The sequence below is a fragment of the Leuciscus leuciscus genome (assembly GCF_965113295.1).
Source record: "Leuciscus leuciscus genome assembly, chromosome: 9".
NCBI lineage: Eukaryota > Metazoa > Chordata > Actinopteri > Cypriniformes > Leuciscidae > Leuciscus > Leuciscus leuciscus.
This window is the reverse complement of record NC_138733.1, coordinates 29,263,022-29,280,971: the sequence shown is the minus strand read 5'-3', so window position 1 is coordinate 29,280,971 and position 17,950 is coordinate 29,263,022. Positions and strand designations below refer to the sequence as shown.

At 35.4% G+C, this 17,950-nt stretch overlaps 1 protein-coding gene and 1 pseudogene across 2 annotated transcripts; both read left to right on the top strand.

Moving 5' to 3' along the window:
• The first annotated feature begins 1,134 nt into the window (after positions 1 to 1,134).
• LOC309506867 (C3a anaphylatoxin chemotactic receptor-like) lies at positions 1,135 to 3,659 on the top strand (annotated as a pseudogene). The gene is made up of 2 exons (XR_014211631.1): positions 1,135 to 1,533; positions 2,685 to 3,659. The product of XR_014211631.1 is annotated as a C3a anaphylatoxin chemotactic receptor-like (transcript).
• Positions 3,660 to 14,851: 11,192 nt separating this feature from the next.
• On the top strand, positions 14,852 to 17,950 carry LOC309506868 (C3a anaphylatoxin chemotactic receptor-like). Its single transcript, XM_082180824.1, has 2 exons — positions 14,852 to 14,921; positions 16,035 to 17,950. Exons 1-2 carry the CDS (start codon positions 14,918 to 14,920, stop codon positions 16,973 to 16,975), a joined length of 945 nt encoding a protein of 314 aa, XP_082036950.1. The 5' UTR covers positions 14,852 to 14,917; the 3' UTR covers positions 16,976 to 17,950.

Here is a 17,950-nt window from a genome sequence, read left to right as displayed (position 1 = left end):
TAGCCTGGTATTTTTGTTACTTTCAGATTACAGTTTTTCTTGATTGCTAACACACTATAACTGATTCAGTTGGCCCAGTTTCCCCAAACCATTAATTTCATTTCTGTTTTCACACACAATGTTGTCTGCAAAACTCCTCTAAAAAATACATGAACATACTCTAATTTTTGCAAAGGTTTAACCGTGTATAAAGTACACGGTAGCAGTACTTTAGATGAGAGAACTTTCACCATTCTATGTACAGTAAATACTGTAGCCTATGTTGTACACCCTCAAACTCGTAATTATCAAACTGATTTGTAGCCAAGTACTTTCTTACATTTAGTATTTTTACAGAACTGAGAGTCGACTGCCTAGGGGAGGGAGAGAAGTCTTAGTCAAAAGACTAAGAAACTGTTAAAATATGGCAAATATGGTCATTATCAGTGTGTTTATTTTACTGTACTGTAATTGACATATACTGTTGTATTGCAGTTCCATGTTCATGTTCAATTCTTTGGTATTTCAACTTCTCCTTTCTAGTGCTTTTCATCTACTATACGATCTCTTTACAGTGTAATGAAAATAAACTTTTCTTTAAGCTTATTGTTGAATTTCACTGTATGTTTGTTGTATACTGTAATAGACATTTCTTCAATATCTGACGCACAAAGCACCCTTTAGCGTCCATATGAGACGCATAACCCTACCACAGACCTAAACCTACCCATAACCGAAGCGTCACATATTGACGCCAAGGGTGCTTTGTGCGTCGGATATTGACGAACTTTCGAAAGCGTCAGTTAAATGACGCCTAAACCTACCCATAACCGAAGCGTCTCATATGGACGCTAAATTTAAGGGTGCTTTGTGCGTCGGATATTGAAGAATGTTTGAAAGTGACGATTTGGGGATGAGAATGCGTTGGATTTTTGTAACAGTGTTTTGAATTGATCTCACCAGTGTGTAAGTCAGTGCTGTAGTGTTTGTGTTTTTGAAAGTTTGTGTGTCATATCTGAAGGCAACGTTTGATTTTTCAGCAAGATTGAATGGTTTTGAGTGGAGAGCTTCGTTTTGACCTGAAAATAGGAAGTATGGAAATTGGGTAAGAAGTTATGGTTTTGTGTTTAGAGTTTCGAGAAAAGGAGGCATATCTTCAAGAAATGTGTTTAAGCAATTGAAAAAAAAAACTGAAATCACTGAAATATAATTGTATGATTCATTTCACCTTGGCACTTTTATTCAAAACAACTTACAGCATATACATGTTTATCAGTATTTGAATTGAAGTCTAGCACCATGCTCTGTGTTTGAGCTTCAGGAACATTCTGTGGTGCAGGAAAGGTTTTGCTGTACATGCCCACTTCATACTGTGATGCTAAATAAAGCTGTAATCATTTCATCAAGTCTGATGATGGCCACTATGAGTAAAAGCCAACCAGTAGGGGATGTACATTTGCTGTCTGGTATAAAGCCAACAATCTGTCAGCAAGACTGAGAAGATACCAATATCAAGACTCGGCTTGTCCCAGTGCATTAACAGCTCAAAAATGGGTAAGAACTGAATATGTGTATTATTTATATATTTATATTTATATGTTTTTTTAAACACCTCTCAATAGTAAATGCAAAACTGTTTAAGAGACAGTCATTACAAACAGATAGAGTGCCTGCTAAAACCAATCAGACCATCAATAAGTATATCATGCCATATAATTAAGATATAATATTAAATAATATTTAAAAAGTATTTTAAGAAAATAGTTTTTAGTCTGTATGAAAATGTATCCCATGAATATATTTGCCTCACAGTTTAAAAATTACACTTAGAGTATTGTTGAATGTACAAAATATATAATGTTCTGTTACATTTTTTGCATTTACAAAAGGGGCATTTTATTCTTCAAATGAATAAAACTGGACAAGAAATAAATAATAAATAAATAAGAACAAACATTAGATTACAGATTATAAAGGTATTAAATACATTTTGGTGCCAGCAACATTTGTCCAAACAATGTCTTCAAAATGTAGCCTATAACTGCTGGATTAACAGCAATTTATTGGGACTGAATTTGGTCTTCTTTCTTAAATATATTTGCATTCAGAATTGCATTCTGTTTGTGACTGATCTTCTTTATTGTATGTAACCACCTTTACACAGCAAAAACATAAAAAAAAAAAATATATATATATATAGTACTGCTAATAAGTGCATTTTTCAATATTATTTAATATTAAGTATGTTTTCAAAACTCAGACAGAAACTCTTTTTGTGGACTCATTGCTTTGATTTACAATTCACTCATGAACACATCCATCACAATTTGTAATATTTCACAAATCTCCCCAAAATCAAGTTAAGAAATCTAAATTGTTTCTTCAAACACAGTGGTCAATATCCGGTACTGATTCCCATACAATGCATGAGGACAAAGGCAAAAGTTTCTTATTCTGTATTATGAACAGACTCCTCATATATAAGACAAAATATTTCTTTAAATATTAAATCAAACAGCAGAAATGATGTGAAGTACTGTAGTTTGTTAAATATCTTTGTCAGTTTATCAAAAAATATTTTTTCATTTTGTATCACATTTTATTTTACACAAAATTGCATTTTTGTGTGTGAAACTGCATGGAAAAATGAAGTTGCTTATGAAATGTGTTTCAGAAATGTGTTTCTCTCTTTATTTGTTGTGTAGAAGCCACAAGTTTTGGACCTGAAAACTTGACCAGAGGCACAACAACTTATACCACTATCCAGCCTGATGACTCAAGCTTTCAGATTTTTTATATATGCCTTTACACTGTCACCTTTTTAGTGGGTTTTATTGGAAACGGGCTTGTCATATTTCTGACTGGCTGCAGAATGAAGACGACAGTCAACTCTATTTGGTTTCTCAACTTGGCGATTGCAGACTTCATCTTCATATCATTCGTAATCATTTATTTATTTTTGAACATCAAAACACCAAATCATCAAAACCTTTTTTTTGCACATGTCCTTTATGTACGTTTACTACGTGATGATTACTCTAGATCTATTTGCTAGCGTTTTTTTCCTCGTAGTTATCAGTCTGGACCGATGCCTGTGCACATGGATGGTTGTTTGGGCTCAAAATAAACGGACTGTACTTAGAGCCAGGATCATCTGCATGATCGTGTGGGTTTCATCCTTCAGCTGCTGCATCCCTTTCTTCATTGAGAATGTATTTTCTTCTATGCCTATGGTCACATATGTTGTTTGTGTGGGCTTTCTCATCCCCTTCATGATCATTGCTTCTTCACACATTGCTATTGGAGTACGAATCAAACGCCTCAAAATGGGGAAGCAGCTCAGTTCGTACAGGGTCATTTTGGCTGTTGTCCTGACTTTTTTCATTTGTTGTTTTCCATTCAATGTTTGCCGGTTTTATATCATAACGAGTGCCAGTGATGAAGTACTTCTGAAAGCAAAGATATTTAGTGTCTATCTGTTTTTTCTAAACAGCTGTTTAAACCCAATTATCTGTGTTCATGTGTGATGAGTATAAGAAGAAGCTTAAACAGTCTCTACTGCTGGTGTTGGAGACGGCGTTTGCTGAAGATCATCTGGACTTGAGGAAGGTAGAAGGACGAGCAGAACAAGACAAACCCATTTGAATTATTAGATATGTAGAAAAACTTTTCACAGTCTCTAAATGGGACATTCTACCAGAAACGTACATTTCCACTTTAAAAAATCTTGGGGAAAAAAATATATTTTTCTTAAATCTGAACGTTGAGACATATGGAGGACATGTTAAACTATGAGAAACACATATCATCCCATCTCAGCATGTTTTTATGATTAAATAAAATACATTTTTATACGCATTTCACCCCTAAAATGTCAGGCCCTGTCACAGACAAATTTGTATATGTTAGAATGGTTTCCTAATGAATTTCTTTGATACAGATAGCATTTTCTTATTGATCACATGTCCCTGATTGTATCTAACATGGTTTTATAATTCCTTTAAGAAATATAAGTAACTTTTCGGTCAACTGTAGTACACAAAATCACAGAATACCCGCAGGCACTCATATAGTTGTAAAATAACTACCTTTACATAGGAGATTTTTATAAAAACATAGTAGTGGATATATACCCCCACCTTCATCTACACAGTTAAAGAGATTAATTAATTAATATTTCCTCAAATAGTACACTTTTATCATAATTTCCTGTGTGACAGGACTGACCATGGCGTGACAGGACTGACGGTACTGTGACAGGACTGACTTTATGGATTTTGAGGATGCAGAAAAAGTTATGTTTTGTGTTCTTTATTTAAGTTTTGATTGGCATTTCTTTTTAAAATTATTATTATAATTTTAATGTTAAAGTAATATTAGACTATGGTAAAATTCAGCCAAGGACATACATAATATTGCCAAAAGTATTGGGACAGCCCTCCAAATAATTGAATTTAGGTGTTTAAATCACTTCCATGGCCACAGTTGTATAAAAATCAAGCACCTTGGCCTTCATTTTACTATTGCATGCGTTAAATACATAACATATGCAATAAATGTAATAAAAAAGAACAATAACATTAATTTGTAAGGTCGTGTCACACAGGAATGTGACAGGGCCTGATGTGACAGGGCCTGACGGTTGGCCATTGTAAACTGCCATTACTCAGCCTGCTAGCATGCTAGCATAAAAACTGTTAACATGCAAGCAAGGAATTTCAATAACCTTTTTAGACATGTTTTGGATTTAAAACATTTTCATTATTTTCTGGAATGTTTAACCGTGACAGGGCCTGACCCTTTAGCTCGTCTTCCTAAAAAAAACATACAAAAACAAGCTTAAAATCATACAATTCAATGAAACAATTCAGCCTTAATCAATGTAAGCTTCACCTGGGTCAAATGATGTCACTTCCTCTGAGTGATACCCTTAAAGGTGTATTTCACACATTTTATGTAGAGTTTTATGTAAACGTGACAGGACTGACCAAAACATGGGGACAGTTGTAAAATAGAATTTATTTGTAGAATTTATATATAATTTTATGTTTTTGATCAGTTGATGTGAATGATAACAGCTTAAACTTGTTATTGATGAGTTTTTTTTTTTTAAATAACAGTTTGTAGCATAACAAAACTATGAAAGCTGTAGCTCCAATTTGGCTGAGGACAAGGGCATGGACAGGATTTGTAATTTTCAAAAGTGTTTTTAATAAAGAAAAAAATATCTGAGAACCTAATGAATGACATATTCCTTTACAGAACAACTCACAGAAATCAACTATGAGCCAGTTTTAGAAATTTTTGGATGAAATACTTTTTTATTCACTGTAACAATTCAAGGACAGATAATGTACGTTTCTGGTAGAATGTCCCAAATGATTGTGACCACCATAACTATATGAATCTCTTACAACAACCACTGAAGAAGTCCTTATCTATCAACATATCAACAACTTATGCTTTTAACAAACATCAATTTCAAAATTCATGTTTATGGTATGACTGTATAATTTGTGTTGTAGAACCAAATGGGGAAAGTATTTCCTAATGATTAAGGGATTATGTTTTTGAAACTTTTTATAAATCCAAATATGCAACAGCTAATTTTGTTATGCTGATTTATGTTAGAACTTTATTCTGAATAAAACATCAAAAATAGGCTACATACATTTGATTGTAGTTTCCTTAAGGATTTTTATGATCTCACAGTGAGGTTCAAGATGTAGCGCGACTTTACCAGCTCACATGGTGCGTGGAAGCAGACAATAGGCTTGTTTGAGATGAACAAAATCTGCGCAGAACCGATCACCGGTGATCAGCGCGAGATGCATGCCGGTTAGAAATGTGTCCGAGTGCGGTCCGCCTGGCTCTGATGTCATGCCGACGTATGTCAAAAATCTCTCGCGAGCGCAAGGCGCACGTGTCGGATTTTGCAGTCGAGCGCAGTTGCTCTCCACCGACTGCGCTGATCAAAAGCACGATGGGAAACGACTTGCTGACGACACAGCTTAATGCTCATTGGTTTAAACAACTGTGATGTATTGTTCTCTTTTAAAATGTTTGATTTTAAAACTCTAATATCAGGTTTTATGTGTATATGTTATGTGTGAATATTCCCAAACTATCTGACAGTGCGATCTCTTTGGGTTATGCAATTTAATTTTTATAAAAAAAGAAAATAAATAAAAACACATATGTCTGTATTAAAGAAAAAAAAAATATTGATAAACATGTATTTGGAATGGAATTAAATAACAAGTACTTTGGGTGTCTTGTTCATTTTATTTATTTTCATATAAAAGCAACAGAACTTGAATTACATCCAGTTTATTAGCAACTCTGCACGAGCGTGAATCCCGCGATATCCATCTTTGATCTCGCAATGGTCAGATCCACTGCGAGAAGAGAGATCTGTCCGGCTTGCCTGCGCTTTTTTCACTCCTCCTCTCACTGCAGCCGCCTACTCTCGCATACATTTCAGGCGAGGCAAGGCGCATCTCAAACAAGCATATTTCTAACCGGCATGCATCTCGCGCTGATCACCGCTGATCGATTCTGCGCAGATTTTGCTCATCTCAAACAAGCCTAATAGGCTTGAAAAACATTTTCAAGTTACTAACATAAGTTAGTCTGCATATTTCAACACTGTCCTCTACAGTTCTATAATCATTCCTTCTTGTTAAAACCATTACACAGCTCTCTATACCATTTGATTCTGAATGGTAGGGGTGGGAGGGAAAATAATTCGGATAAATTCTTAGAATGTTTGGATTGATTGAGATTTTCAGAATAGATTCTGAGCTTAGTTTTTAATTCACATACAATTGTTTTAATTTAAATTACTGTAGTAAGTAGTGTAACGATTCATTTTAACAACGATTCGATTCGTATCGCGATCGTGGTTGTCGATATGATTCAAGGACGATATTGGTTCATTTAGAACGATACGATCCGAAACGATTCAGTGACTTGAAATCGATTCAGTGACTTTTTACCCAAAAATTCTTGTAAGGGAATCAGGTATCAGATACAGCGCGCCGGCGCATTTGCGCGTGCAATGAAAGAGTGCACGATGACAGGACATGAAATTTCGTTTTTCTGAGGTGAGAGACTTCATTTCGTTACAAGTTATGAAAATAATGATAGAATAATGACACGGACATATAGCCTGACAACATCATCTGACCGCATACTGAATCTGGAATTTTTTTTTTATTTAAAACGTAACGACGTTGCATGCTTGTAGTTTATTTTGTGCTTTATTATAGTGAAGCGATATAGGCCTAGTGCACGCTACTGCAGTATAGCGGCTGAGAGGACAGGAAAGTCCGTTTTTCTGAGGTGAGAGACTTTGCGCTGCTTGTTGTCTTTGCTGCTGCTGGCGCGTCACGTCACAGATAGGCAGACTGAATCGAGTAACGTTTAACGCCTTTATCATTAAAAGTGCTAAGAAAAAACATCCATATAAAGTCTGACGTGCTTAAATCCAATATTTCCTAGTATCGATATAATAGATTCATTACCTTTTAAAACGATGTTAGATCGATATATGTCGTCCGGAAGGCCAACTTGCCGAGCACAGATCGATGTAGTTGGATCATAGGAATATAAATCGATACATCGATGTAGTTGATGAATCGTTACACCCCTAGTAGTAAGCCATATATTGCCGAAAACTACTGTCAGGAGCAATTTGAATCATTTTGCTATTGCAAATAGTTGAAGTTGAAGGGATGCACCAAAATAAAAAATTTGGGCAGAAACCAAATTACTTATTTTTTTATTAATGTCCATTTTTAAATGAGTTATTAGACTTTTTAGATTAAATTAGGGATGGGCATTTTTCAAAAATATTGCATTCGAATATTCGGGCTCATAAAAATCGAATATTCGTTTATTTAAATGACGTTTAACGAAAATACAATATTTTTTAAGTTCATTTTTTTTTAAAGTTTGTCACCATTCCTGAACAAGCTTACGAATAGGCAATATACACAACAAGCTTACAATATATGTTAAAGTTTTATTTTAGTTGAAAACATTAAACAGTAGGCCTATGTGTAAACAAAAAATATAAAGAACAAAAGGATTTAAGCAGAGTGGGCAGTGACATTTATAGTGCTGATTGCGGTTATCACACCTGTGACATTGGCACAAGAAGTTTCCTGATCTTTCGTCCCAGAACTCACCCTCGCTGGGAAAAGATCCTCAAAAGATTTGGAGTGTACTCGTCAAGCTTTTGGAAGAATTTTGAAATCAAGGGCACAGTTGTGAGACATGCAAATTGTCACGATCCACACACGGGAAACAGGGGTTAGATCCAAAAGCAGTTTTAATAGGGAAATCCGTACTCACAAACAGTCCAGGCAGGGGTCAAAACCAAAGAAGCAATCCAAAACATAAAACAATACCAAACAGGCAACAAAGCAGAACTCAGAAGTGGTGTGATAATAGACAAGGACTCCATGACAAACACTGAAACAACCAGGGTATATATACACACAGAACTAACAATGAAACAGGGAACAATAATGACGGGGAACAGCTGAGTGCAATGAACAGTGATTGGTACAGACAAGGATTGTGGGGAATGCAGTTCATATGTGGATGACACCGTGGGGAAGAGGACCTCTAGTGGACACCAGGAATACACAAACCACTGTGACACAAATTCAGCACAGACCTGTGGAGACCCTTAAGGAGATAAAGAAGTCACAGTTTTACAGTACATATAAAATTCAATGTGCAAATAGAGCCTAAAATGAACCTTTACTAAGCACTAAATGAGAGTAAGAATTGGTTTTGGTAAGAAATGTAAAAATACCACTTAAAAGCATTCAGCTGAGTTACCTCATTTTCTTGAAACAAAGCCGGCCATCTGTTCTTGAAAGCAGCAATGAGTGAAGATCCTTGGATTACTTCTTGTCTCCTGAGCGCAAAGGTACGGTCCATTAACCGCTGCAATATTTGCTCATTGTTTTTCTTTTTGACCTCAGAGAGAATGGAGACTCTGATAGTCTCAAGATTGTCAACAGTTTCACCTGTAGGATACGATGGACAGAAGTTGACTTCAGCCTTGCAGGCTTTCTTCACTCCAAATGCCGGGTTTGTGGTGCCCTCGGGTTTGTGCTTCATTGAATTAATGGTCACTTCAGAACCACCAAGATTCTGCAACTTTGTTCGCCAATTTGCCATTTTGTACTTAAGACTGATCTTCCAGCCGCTGCAGCCTGTTACCGATCCCGGTTCTTTGAGGCAAGGGTGCTGTCTTATAAGAGCTTCAGCCACTTCACTGAACTCTGAATCTGACAGATAAACTTTGAATTTAATGATTTCTTCAGCAAGTCCGTCCAAAATTACTGATTTGAGCTTGGGATCTGGATTCAGCAAAGAGCCATTTGTTCTGTGAGCTACATTGCCTTTCCCAGTCTAATTTCTGCATCGTAAGAGAAACGGGGCACAACAAAAGTGGTTGGCCAGGAAGACTTGGCATTTGAGGCTGACCCTAGAGATGAACTATGCGTGTGTTTATATTTGAGACATGCCTCACTGCTGCTAAGCGTTGCTTGTTCTTCACTTGGAAGGGACTCTTGTACGGTTTCTGCACTGGAATACACATATTATCTTCGTTAATTTAAAATTGATCAGAAGAGGGTGCAAATGTAACGGTGGGCTGGAGTAAATGTCCAGTATCTACCTTTCAGAGAAAACCCAAAAGTTCTCAAGAAGAATAAAAGCCCACCATCTCTGTATGTTTGGAAAGTCGCACTGAAAGACAAAAATAGAGAAATCTTGATATATCAACTGCTACAACATCATAAAGGTCAATTACTTGAACTGGAAATCACTTAAAGATGTAAAATCAAAGGGTGCTCCCAAGACAAGATGTAGAGCATACTGGAAAACAGCAAAAATTAAGGAACATTATCTCTGTAAACATCAAATAAAAAAATTGGTTCCTTGTTCCTTTTTTTTTTTTTTACTCACAATCATTGGTTTATTTATATCAAAACATAATGTCTCACCATCAACATGAAGACTCCACAGTCTATACCACCAATCTGTTGGGGGATATCCTAAAAAAAGTACTAGTACCTAATGAATAACTACTAGTATCTAGTACTAGTCACAATTGGAAACATACTAGTCAGAACTGAATAGCTGATATCTGAATGACAGATCCCCATAGAAGTCAGTGGCAAAAAAAATAATTTGTTACTAGTAACAACAGAATAGTTACTAGTCACTATTGAAATAAGTACTAGTATCTAATGAACATGTACTAGTATCTATTTAATAGGTACTAGTATCTAATGAATAAGTACTAGTATATAATAAATACGTACTAGTACCAATTTACAGTTTTTCTCGATTGCTTAAACACTATAACCAGGCTTTTGAACTAAAATTTCAAAACCATAATGCCATTTATCAAAAAGCACACCCATTTCACTAAACTATAAACACAAATCTCTTCATTTCTCATTGCCTACACCATGTTGTCATGTATAAAGCACTAGTATTCAATATTGTTCACTCAAGTCAGCACAGCTTCAGCTCAGTTAGCACACAATTACCCAGGTGAAAACACTAAGAGTCAAAATTGTACACGCATCAATCAGAGCCTTCAATAGATAGATAAAGGAAGGAAGGGCAAGAAGACAAGCAGTCTCGGATGAAATTCAAGCCCACTTTAGCTGACCGTCTTTGTCCATGGTATGACTATGAGGGAGGCTTGGCTACGAGTAAGGACAAATTTGAGTTGCTTCACCGTCACCTCCATCATCAGAACCTTCAGGGAGGTGTGGTGGAAAACACAATTCTATCACTGAATAAGAGACAAACATTTCCAATTGTCTTTGATCGGGACCACAAGCAACATAACTTACCAGTTTTGAAAATGTTGTTTTGAATTTATTGCACCAGTGTGTAAGACTATGTTGTAGTGTGTGTGTGTTGTGAGGGCTTGTGTGTGATGTCTGAGGTCAAAGTTTGGTTTTTCAGCAAGAGTGAATGGTTTTGAGTGTAGAGCTTCATTTTGACCTGAAAATAGGATGTTTGGGGATCTGGGTGAGACATTATGGATTTGTGTTTACTGTTTTGAGAATACAAGGCAGCGGACTGACAATCTGTGCGTTCTGGAAAAGTCCAGAACGGCCGTCCAACCGAGGGCCGTCGGCACAAAAAAAAGTCTAATAAAGCAATATGAACAGCCAACAGCAGGGGCACTAATACGATCACTTATATGCTACGTGTAATAAAAAAAGAGTCGGCCTACTAGCCACTGACTTAATAGTTTTATAAGGCTTACCTAGGTATTGCACTTTTAAATTTGCTTGCATTATATTTGAATAGTTATAAGTTATAGTAGGCTATATAGCAGTGGTCTCCAACGTGGTGGCCGCGGGCACCTGGTATCCCGCGTGGTGCCTGTGAGTTGCCCGCTAAACACATTCTATAAATAATAGCCCCAACTTGCCAATAGCGATCCACTGTAAATCGAGGCTCCAGACGTGCCGGTGCAACTAAACATTTGCACTGTTGCCACTGAATTACCCAACTCTCTTTAATTTATACGCTGTCATTTGTGTTGCGTCTGATAAACATCAAATGGGAAACGCTCAAAAAGCGGAACGAAACTTGTTTGATCTGTGCACGGCCAAAGCAAGCAGCTGCTGATCTCGATAACGCAAACATTACACAGAGCTGCGCGATCCACTGAAGCATTTCAATTCAGCGCAGAATACTCTATCTCTATTATAAACCCACAGATGACTATGTGATTTAAGTTAGTTAAAAGACAGATGAAACAGCCCAAAAAACAGGCGAAACATTGTTCCAAGAACAAACCAGTTTAGAAAACATTTCACTCCACAACTTTACTGTAGTAAAACTGTAGTAAAACAAACTTTTTTTGGCAGAAATGTGCCTGTATATATTAATATTAAAAATGCTTTTATATATAGTCATGTTATTAAAGTTATTAAGTTGTTATTAAACGTAATGTTATTAAATGTAATGCAGTAATGTTTTTGTTTAGAAGTTATGGCAGTTTATTTATTTTGCATTTATATTAATACTAAATATTTGTTTTTGATAACACATACTATAGGTTTATAGAGAATAAAAAAAAATAAAAAAATCTATATATATTTTCATATTTTTTCAGGAATTGTTTAAAACTGTCTGAACCAGAACCAGATCTCAAGATATTTTATTATTTCGCATATTATGGTGAAAAGTAAAAAAATAAATAAAGTTAAAGGTAAAGTTAAAAAGCACCATGTTATATGTATGATACATTGATACATTTGAGTTTAACAAACAAGTAGCCCTTCTAGATTATTGTATCCCTTGAGGTAGCCCACAAAAAGGTTGGAGACCCCTGGTATATAGTAACTATATGTTTTATAATTACAAGTTTGTATAATTTGGGGTTTCTGTGGGCAGTGACATTTCATTATTTTTATTTTATTTTCAATGCAGATGTAATGGCATTGTACACATTTTTAATGTTATTTTTATTATATTTTTTATTTGAAGGCTGAGGCTTCATTAATAAACACAACCCCAATTATCATCATTGGTTTTGAGATGTTACTTGCTTGTCTGATAGGCTACAGTATGTGGCATAGTATTAGGACATCCTGGCTATCTGTCGCACACGGCTAGGGGCGAATGGCCGGATGATGGGCCTATTTGGGAGAAAGTCCAGGGCTGTTTTTTAGCCCCAGTCCGTCCCTGATACAAGGCATAGTTTCAAGAAATGTGTTTGAGAAAATTGAAAATTGAGAAAAACTGTAAAAAATGGCGCTTGTTATGTTGTCATTCCCCTTGTAGCACGCGCAAGTGACGATACTCTGTCAACCAATCAATGTTCTGCAGTGAGTCTTGCTCCACCCTTTCGGCATTTTGGTGCCATTCACAACTTTTGACTGTGGAAACGGAAATAATTGCGTACCGTACCGTACCGTACTATACTGTACTGTACCGTACCGCTCAGTGGAAACGAGCCAAAAGAGTCAAAATTGATCACACACCAGTCGGAGTCGGAGGACGACTAGGACTGTAATGCTAACGAGATTCTCTTGCCTGTCCAAGAACAAACACAGGATTTTTGTTGTTTGTGTGTAAATTGTACATACACATTTGTTGTGTTTTATGATTTAAATGGTTTTTGAGGGGGAGAACCACAAGCAACATGATTCACATATTACTGTTTTTTGTAGTATTGTTTTGAATTGATATTACCAGTGTGTAAGACTAATGTTACAGTGTGTGTGTTTTTGAGGGCTTGTGATGTCTGAGGGCAAGGTTTGGTTTTTCAGCCAGACTGAATGTTTTTGAGTGGAGAGCTTCATTTTGACCTGAAAATAGGATGTTTGGGGAAATGGGTGAGACGTTATGGATTTGTGTTTAGAGTTTCGAGAAAAGGAGCCACAATTTCAAGAAATGTTTTACCTAAGCAATCGAGAAAAACTGTAATTCATAATGGTTTAATTGCAATGTGATCAAATTATCTGAATTAGTGGAATTGTTGCGGTTTTTACATATAGCATCAATGCAATGCAGAACTGTGGTTCTTAGAAAGACTGCAAATTTCATAACCACATTTCAAAATATCCTGTGGCAATTCTACGAATTGCTAATGAAATATTTCAATAAACATTTAACATGCACACTTGTCTTTGTCTGCTTCTAGATATTAATGTTTTCTTTTTACTTCAGACCAAACATAGCCTGCTATTTTTGTTACTTTCAGATTACAGTTTTTCTTGATTCCTAACACACTATAACTGATTCATTTGGCCCAGTTTCCCCAAACCATTCATTCATTTTTAGAAACAAAGACGCGTTTCTCAAAACATTTAACACATTTCACCTGTTTTCACACACAATGTTGTCTGCAAAACTCCTCTCAAAAATACATGAAAATATTCAAATTTTTTAAGTACAAAGTACACGGTAGCAATACTTTAGATGAGAGAACTTTTACTATTCTATGTATACAGTAAATATTGTAGCCTATGTTTTTACACCCTCAAACTCGTAATTATCAAACTGATTTGTAGCCAAGTACTTTCTTACATTTAGTATTTTTACAGAACTGAGAGACGACTGCCTAGGGGAGGGAGAGAAAGTCTTAGTCAAAAGACTAAGAAACTGTTATTATGGCAAATATGGTCATTATCAGTTGTACTGCAATGCAATTTGGCACTACTGTACGACCTCTTTACAGTGTAAAGAAAATAAACTTTACTTTAAGCTTATTGTTGAATTTCACTGTATCTGCACCACTCTATGTTGTATAATGTAATAGACATTGAGCTGTAAAATGATACCTGATTTTTGTAACAGTGTTTTGAATTGATCTCACCAGTGTGTAAGTCAATGTTGTAGTGTTTGTGTTTTTTAGAGCTTGTGTGTCATATCTGAAGGCAAAGTTTTATTTTTCAGCAAGATTGAATGGTTTTGAGTGGAGAGCTTCGTTTTGACCTGAAAATAGGAAGTATGGAAATTGGGTAAGAAGTTATGGTTTTGTGTTTAGAGTTTCGAAAAAGGAGGCATAACTTCAAGAAATGTGTTTAAGCAATTGGAAAAAACTGTAATCACTGAAACATAATTGTTTGATTCATTTCACATTGGCACTGTCATTCAAAACAACTTACAGTATATAAATGTTTATCAGTTCATGTATTTGAATTGAAGTCTAGCACCATGCGCTGTGTTTGAGCTTCAGGAACATGCTGTGGCAGGAAAGGTTCTGCTGTAATAATTTCATCAATCTGCTGATAACCACTATGAGTCAGCCAATCAGTCTGTAGGGGATGTACATTTGCTGTCTAGTATAAAGCCAACAATCTGTCAACAACAAGACTGAGAAGATATACCAATATCAAGACTCGGCTTGTCCCAGTGCATTAACGGCTCAAAAATGGGTAAGAACTGAATATGTGTATTATTTATATGACATGTTTTTTTAAACACCTCTCAATATGCAAAACTGTTTAAGAGACAGTCAATAAAAACAGATAGAGTGCCTGATAAAACCAATCAGATCATCAATAAGTATATCATGCCATATAATTAAGATAGAATATTAAATAATATTTAAGTATTTTAAGAAAATAGTCTTTAGTCTATATTAAAATGTTTCCCATGAATATATTTGCCTCACAGTTTAAAAATTACACTTAGAGTATTGTTGAATGTACAAAATATAATGTTCTGTTACATTTTTGGCATTTACAAAAGGGACATTTTATTCTTCAAATGATTAAAACTGAACAAGAAATAAATAATAAATAAATAAAAACAAACATTAGGTTACAGATTATGAAGGTATTAAATACATTTTTGGTGCCAGCAGCATTTGTCCAAACAATGTCTTCAAAATGTAGCCTATAATTAACAGCATTTTATTGTGACTGAATTTGGTCTTCTTTCTTAAATATATTTGCATTCTGAATTGTGACTGATCTTCTTTATTGTATCTAACCACCTTTACACAGCAAAAACATAAAAAATATATATATAATATGTCTGAGTTTTGAAAACATACTTAATATTAAATAATATTGAAAAATGCACTTATTAGCAGTACTATATAGTACTGCTAATAAGTGCATTTTTCAATATTATTTAATATTAAGTATGTTTTCAAAACTCAGACAGTAATATTTCACAAATCTCCCCAAAATCAAGTGATGAAATCTAAATTGTTTCTTCAAACACAGTGGTCAATATCCGGTACTGATTCCCATACAATGCATGAGGACAATGCCAAAAGTTTCTTATTCAGTATTATGAACAGACTCCTCATATATAAGACAAAATATTTATTTTAAAATTAAATCAGACAGCAGAAATGATGTGAAGTACTGTAGTTTGTTAAATATCTTTGTCAGTTTATCAAAAAAAATATTTTTTCGTTTTGTATCACATTTTATTTTACACAAAATTGCATTTTTGTGTGTGAAACTGCATGGAAAAATTATGTTGCTCATGAAATGTGTTTCAGAAATGTGTTTCTCTCTTTATTTGTTGTGTAGAAGCCACAAGTTTTGGACCTGAAAACTTGACCAGAGGCACAACAACTTATACCACTATCCAGCCTGATGACTCAAGCTTTCAGATTTTTTATATATGCCTTTACACTGTCACCTTTATAGTGGGTTTTATTGGAAACGGGCTTGTCATATTTCTGACTGGCTGCAGAATGAAGACGACAGTCAACTCTATTTGGTTTCTCAACTTGGCGATTGCAGACTTCATCTTCATATCATTCGTAATCATTTATATTTTTTTGTACATCAAAACATCAAATCATCAAAACTTTTTTTTGCACATGTCCTTTATGTACGTTTACTACATGATGATTACTCTAGATCTATTTGCTAGCGTTTTTTTCCTCGTAGTTATCAGTCTGGACCGATGCCTGTGCACATGGATGGTTGTTTGGGCTCAAAATAAACGGACTGTACTTAGAGCCAGGATCATCTGCATGATCGTGTGGGTTTCATCCTTCAGCTGCTGCATCCCTTTCTTCATTGAGAATGTATTTTCTTCTATGCCTATGGTCACATATGTTGTTTGTGTGGGCTTTCTCATCCCCTTCATGATCATTGCTTCTTCACACATTGCTATTGGAGTACGAATCAAACGCCTCAAAATGGGGAAGCAGCTCAGTTCGTACAGGGTCATTTTGGCTGTTGTCCTGACTTTTTTCATTTGTTGTTTTCCATTCAATGTTTGCCGGTTTTATATCATAACGAGTGCCAGTGATGAAGTACTTCTGAAAGCAAAGATATTTAGTGACTATCTGGTTTTTCTAAACAGCTGTTTAAACCCAATTCTCTATGTGTTCATGTGTGATGAGTATAAGAAGAAGCTTAAACAGTCTCTACTGCTGGTGCTGGAGACGGCGTTTGCTGAAGATCATCTGGACTTTAGGAAGGCAGAAGGACGAGCAGAACAAGACAAACCCATTTGAATTATTAGATATGTAGAAAAACTTTTCACAGTCTCTAAATGATTGTGACCACCATAACTATATGAATATCTTACAACAACCACTGAAGAAGTCCTTATCTATCAACTTATCAACAACTTATGCTTTTAACAAACAGCAATTTAAAAATTCATGTTCATGGTACGAATGTATAATTTGTGTTGTAGAACCAAATGGGGTCTGAAGAACCTAATGATTAAGGGATTAGCCTATATATGTTTTTGAAACTTTTTATAAATCCAAATATGCAACAGCTAATTTTGTTATGCTGATTTATGTTAGAACTTTTTTCTGAATGAAACATCAAAAATAGGCTATATACATTTGATTGTAGTTTCCTTAAGGATTTTTATGATCTCACAGTGAGGTTCAAGATGTAGCGCGACTTTACCAGCTCACATGGTGCGTGGAAGCAGACAATAGGCTTGTTTGAGATGCGCCTTGCCTCGCCTGAAATGTATGCGAGAGTAGGCGGCTGCAGTGAGGGGAGGAGTGAAAAAAGCGCAGGCAAGACGGACAGTTCTCTCTTCTCGTAGTGGATCTGACACCTGCGAGATCAAAGATGGATATCGCGGGATTCACCGGATTCACGCTCGTGCACAGTGTTGCTAATAAACTGGATGGAATTTAAGTTCTGTTGCTTTTATATGAAAATAAATATAATGAACAAGACACCCAAAGTAACCTACTTATTTAATTCCATTCCAAATACATGTTTATCAATCCTTTTTCTTTAATACAGACATGTGTTGTTTTTTTCTTTTTCTTTTCTATTCTTTTTTATAAAAATTACATTGCATAACCCATAGAGATCGCACTGTTAGATAGTTTGGGAATATTCACACATAACGTATACACATAAAACATGATAGAGTTTTAAAATCAAACATTTTAAAAGAGAACAATACATCACGGTTGTTTAAACCAATGAACATTAAGCTGTGTCGTCAGCAAGTC